At 37.3% G+C, this 5336-nt stretch overlaps 1 protein-coding gene across 1 annotated transcript; it reads right to left on the bottom strand.

Moving 5' to 3' along the window:
* Window positions 1-982: 982 nt before the first annotated feature.
* LOC149834507 (phytoene synthase 2, chloroplastic-like) lies at window positions 983-5086 on the bottom strand. The gene is made up of 6 exons (XM_090011448.1): window positions 4632-5086; window positions 3774-3824; window positions 2839-3011; window positions 2037-2272; window positions 1390-1582; window positions 983-1268 (listed from the first exon to the last, which is right to left on the bottom strand). Exons 1-6 carry the CDS (start codon window positions 4972-4974, stop codon window positions 1092-1094), a joined length of 1173 nt encoding a protein of 390 aa, XP_089867574.1. The 5' UTR covers window positions 4975-5086; the 3' UTR covers window positions 983-1091.
* Window positions 5087-5336: the final 250 nt, after the last annotated feature.

Here is a 5336-nt window from a genome sequence, read left to right as displayed (position 1 = left end):
ATGAAAAACAATTGCCCTACAATAACAGCCTTAGCCTAGCCCACATTCGGTTCAGTGGTTTTAGGGTCCTGCTCACCGTCGACCTAAGGCCTGGGCTCATCGTGGGCATCGACCGGATGAGGAGAACGTCGAGCACCCGCACACACACTCTATGGCATCAGCAAGTACGCTATTTGTGTATGTTGATGCAGGAACGCCAACACTCCCATGATTTCCTCTCTGTTTCCTCATCTCTATCTTTATCTCTTTTTTTTTTAGTTTCTTTATTTTTTTTACTGTTTAGTGCACTTTCAGTGCAGGTTTTTTTTACAGTCATTCACATTCTTCCTTGGCACTCCTACTAGCAACAGCCAGTAAAGACCCATATTGGAGCTTTCACACCCGCCAGAACGTTCGCGCCACTAATCCTCTTGTTTCCTGTAGTCACGGTCATCCAAACACCATTTCAATCACCTATTCAATAAGATTCATTTTGAAAAGTAATTTGTGATGATTTTTTTTTCAAAACCATCTGTTTACAAAAACAATTTTTCGGAAGTGTGATCCAAGCAGGGCCTTAATCTTCCACGTATAAACAAATTTTCCATGCCTGATATGGACATTATTGTTGTTTGCATGTTCATGTGTGTTGGTATCGACCGTATTTCATTGTTATAAATATGGATTATTGAAAATAATAAATGTTATTTGGATATTTCCCTTCAACTGCCAAGTAATTTTTATTTGATACTAATAGTTCTAAGCCTTTTCTCATTTGAACCTCATCCATAACGTTAAGGCTGTGTCATCCTAAGGTGCTGCTAAATGGAAGGATCTTGTCAATGCTTATGAATGACAAATCATAGAATTGTCTTTCCCATACCAATCTTAATGTTTTAATAGAGCAGGATTTCCTTTAACAGATACTGCCTCAAATTCTCTCTCCCTCAGTTCAAATCTTATCGGGTCCATAGTTCAGAAGTAGAGCATCTAACTGCAGACATTTTTCCTTTATATGAAAAAGAATTAAGAACTTAAATCACCTTCTTTATGGAAAAGAATTAGGAACTTACATCACCCTTGCCCCTAAAAAATAATAAATAAGAATGCAATTATGTTCTTAAGATGCCTGACGATTTAGCAGGCCCAGCAAAAGATCTAGCATAAGCAATGGGCAATGACAACAATTTTTTAGCTTTCCCCACATATGCTCTCTTTGTGAAGTTGTTATAGTCATTGGCTTCAATAGAATCTAGAATCTGTCTATACAACAATAGTGATGCCCAGACCTATCAGAAAACCAATGAAAAAAGTCAAATAAATAAAAATCAAGAAAAGCTACATAGCTACAAAAATGTAGTATGAACAGGATTCTGTCAAGGATTGTGAGCAAAAGCTTTGAGAACGAACCGGCCACCGACTAGCAGGGTTCAGCTCTGTAACTCCCTTTTCTGCTTCATCAAAGAACAACCTTGCTCTCTTGATCTGATCCTTCATAAAATTTCTCCACTTGTCTGTTACTTTTCCAGCAAAGATGTCATCATCTGACAGACCAGCACGTGCCAACTCATCTTGTGGAAGGTATATTCTTCCTCTTCTAGCACTGCAAGGAAGCAACATATACACTTTTAAGATTTATGCATCGTGTGTGTTCGGCGAAGGCCTAATGATGCTCCAGTTAGAAGGTTGGAGAAATGGGAAAATATATTAGTTAAAAGAGGTTGGGGTAGGCCTAGGAAGACTTGGATGGAGATGATAGGAAAGGATATGAATGCCTTGAACCACACCGAGGACATGGCATTGGATAGAAATGATTGGAGGAAAAGGATTCATGTGGAAGACCCAAAATGAATTTCTTTTTTGGTTCATATCGCTGACCCCAATTGTTTTGGGATGAAGGCGTAGTTGTTGTTGTTGTGTGTGCACACGAGAGACAGTCTTTGAGTTTACCTATATGATCCAAAATGTTCTAATATTATTGCCACAATTGTCTGGAAAACTAGTCGTTTTTAACAGTTACCAGTAGTGTTAATTGAAACAATCATGTTAAGACTTACTCTTCTCCAACATCTCTGAGTATGTTGGTGAGCTGATTAGCAATCCCAAGCGCTAATGCAGCATTGTAAACAGACTCAGTTGTAGCCTTAGAATCCAGTGCAATCCCCATTACTGGAACACTCATGAGGCCAACAGTTCCAGCTACATAGTAGCAGTAGAGGTACAGCTCATCAAAATTCATGTATCTCGATTTCTTTAAATCCATTCTCATGCCTTCAATCATATCTTTAAAAGGCTGCACAATGTGGAAAAAGAATATGCATGTTCAGGATGTGCAGGTTCTTAACCACATAAACATGGAGGATTCATAATAAAAGCACGAAACATCAATACTTGGATAAGTTAGTGCATATAAATACCTCCAAAATGTTACATACTTCATATCGCACATAATAGTTGATATGAACTTTTGTAATTTAAGTGGATAACATTATATTTTCTATCTTTCACCACACAATATTGAAAACCTTGATAAATAAGTAGAAAATTCTTTTTGTTACATTCTGAAGCCCATTGTGATTTATGATGATAACGGTTTCTCAACCTACTACAATCTAAATTTTATATCCATAAAACAAGTGCCATAAAAAATTTATCCATCACTAAGTTGGGCACATGTGAATACCAAATGGAAATCCGGACCATGCATACTCAGTACGCATCAAGTGGGCTTCAACAAATGGAAATTCAGATCATGCATAATCATAGAACGCATCAAGTGGGCTTTTCATGTGCTGTCATATAAATCTACATAAAAGGCACAATTCACATGGAAAGGAAAGTGAATAGTCGTTTGTTTACCTGGATATCTACTGGGAATTTTGAAACAGTATCTGCTAAAGCAGCATCAAGCATGTCATATGGACAGCCCGTAAATAGATCATTTAGCCTTTTCTCCCATCTGTCAAGAGCAGTAGGTGTTATATGTGAAGCATTTGGTCCATCCACCAATTCATCAGTTCTCCTGCACCACACTGTAAACATAATGAATCAAAAGCTTGAAAGAAAGAAACAGGATATATTATATAACTAGAAAAATTCTTTGAATCTTGTTGTTCAACCCACTTGAAGACAGTTAAAAATAAATAAAAAATGAAAAAAAATGTCATGATTTTTTAGATAAGACTATAACGCATGAGCTTCATAATTAAAAAGAAAATCATTGTTATCATCATTGGGTTTTCTTCTGTTTTCCTTTTCTTTTCTTTTCTTTTTGTTTTAACCAGAAGCATAGAAATTGAAATCTTAAAGAATTGAGAAGCCAACTTAATGGCCATATTGGTTACAACATGACATTAATTACACATATAGTTGTATATTTGTACAACATGGGAATGCAATCTACAAAGTAACTTTATATATGTGCTGGATTTCTGTTTTAATCTACTAAAATGAAATAACATTACCCATTCACATACAAGAAATGAGAAATAGTGGATATATTAATAAGGACTAAAAGTTTGGTGGTTATTTGAAAATTAAACTATTCTTTTAATATAATCTTCTTGACATCTTTCTGTTACTCTATAACTCCAAATATGTCTTATTCTGTACAACTGGAAGTACGACATGATGGGAGCTTGATTTTGGGCTTTTATTCAGAGACAACATCACTGCTCTTTCACTTTTCTACGAATTTTCTACCTGAATTTCATGAAAACTCTTGAAAGAAGGGAAAAAAGAACAAGTGAAAAACATGAGCAATAGATTCAATAGCAGACAAGCAAATAATTTACCGTAGATTGCCCACACAGCTTTTTGCCTTTCTGGAGTCATAAGAAGTGTTCCTGAGAAGAAATTGAGCAAGATAACGTAAGATGCTGAAATGCAAAGTACCAACGCCCTTATTCCACAATAATTCAATGAAAGCGACAGCAGATGAATTGATTACTTTGGCATAGAGAAACTGAACACGAATCAAATCAAAATGTCTGCAATCTAATTACAACCAAATATCCGAGCGACTATTCTCGATGATTCTTTTGTGACTTTGTGATCACATAACAACTTGGCAATACCTTATAAACATAATACCGAGGGGGGAAAAAATGAAACAAAGAAGCTTACCGAGCATCACTTGCTCTTCAATACCATATTTAACTTGTCCTGAAGTAGGCAGGATTGCTAGTAAAAAGAAACAAGTGAACTCATCTAATAGCCCCCAACGAATCAATTGGACAACAGACAGTCCTCAAACAAAAAATTCAATCTTTAAACGTATCTTCCTAAGGAAAATGAAAAAAAATAAATAAAATAAAAGAACAAATTTGCTAAAACACCAATAGCTAGAATCAACACTTCGTGTCTAACAGAAAAAAAAAGATTTAACTTCAAAAAAAGAAGAAACTAGAAAATGAACAAGATACTCTTCATTAACCAACAAGTCATGTCTATAAAGTCGAGCCTTCTTAACCAATTCAGTGCAGGAATAATACATAGAAATGTACGTAAAGTAAAATAAAGCACTGGTTCACTCCATCCACATCTTAAAGCTCCACTGCTCACACCATAAAAAACCAACGCAGGTTCAAGTAGGAACTAAATTCATTACCACCCCATCCACATCGAGAGAGAGAGAGAGAGAGAGAGAGTACCCAAGTAAAAGGTCTTTGCATACTCTGCACAAACCTCCCCACACCTACTATAAGCTTCATTGAGGAGGGACAGATCCGAAGGCATAACCACCTCAGTCTTGGCATCTAGAAACCACTCTGCCCTCTTCTGCTCCTTAACCAGAGCAGCCTGTTTCAGCACAACTTCATAAACCTTCTGCTCTGAGGCTGTGAAGACGGCACCACCCGATGGGCTTGCAACCATACTCGATACAACAGAGAACCCCATTGAGAATCTCAAGCATCTCTTCTTCCCACTCAGAAACTGCACTAGAGACCTCTCCTTGTCAACTGGAGACACCACCCACAACACTGCAGCTGACATCTTCCTGGGAACCCTTTAGAAGATGCTTAGTACAGGCAAAATATGGTATCTTCCACCAGAAATTCACTGGTTTAAAGAAGATCCATCTCAAGAAATCAATCAAAATTGACTGTTTTGAGTCAAAATCAGACAGTGGTAGTGCTTTGCTAGATAATTTCAGTGGTGGGCTCTCTGGCTTCTCCTTTGTTGGTTCTTTTCCTCTCTTCCCTTTTTGAGGTAGGGTGGAGAGCTTGTGCTTCCCCGGAGACAGGACAGTTACTGGAGATGGTGCATGGGATAGCGTGGCCAAATTGACACCTTTCAATTCCCTTCGGCCAGAGCTGCTAGACCAGCCACTTTCAGACTCAATTTTTTTTGTGAAA

Source organism: Nuphar pumila, chromosome 6 (assembly GCF_984573655.1).
Source record: "Nuphar pumila chromosome 6, dmNupPumi1.hap1.1, whole genome shotgun sequence".
Lineage (NCBI taxonomy): Eukaryota > Viridiplantae > Streptophyta > Magnoliopsida > Nymphaeales > Nymphaeaceae > Nuphar > Nuphar pumila.
Note: the sequence above shows the minus strand (reverse complement) of the source record. Positions and strands in the feature narration are given on the sequence as shown.

Coding starts and splice junctions, on each gene's coding strand:
- LOC149834507 (XM_090011448.1), bottom strand. CDS start 4,974: ATGTCAGCTGCAGTGTTGTGGGTGGTGTCTCCAGTTGACAAGGAGAGG. Junction 3,012..3,773: donor AGCTGTGTGGGCAATCTACG/GTAAATTATTTG, acceptor TTATGTTTACAG/TGTGGTGCAGGAGAACTGAT. Junction 2,273..2,838: donor AATTCCCAGTAGATATCCAG/GTAAACAAACGA, acceptor CACATTGTGCAG/CCTTTTAAAGATATGATTGA.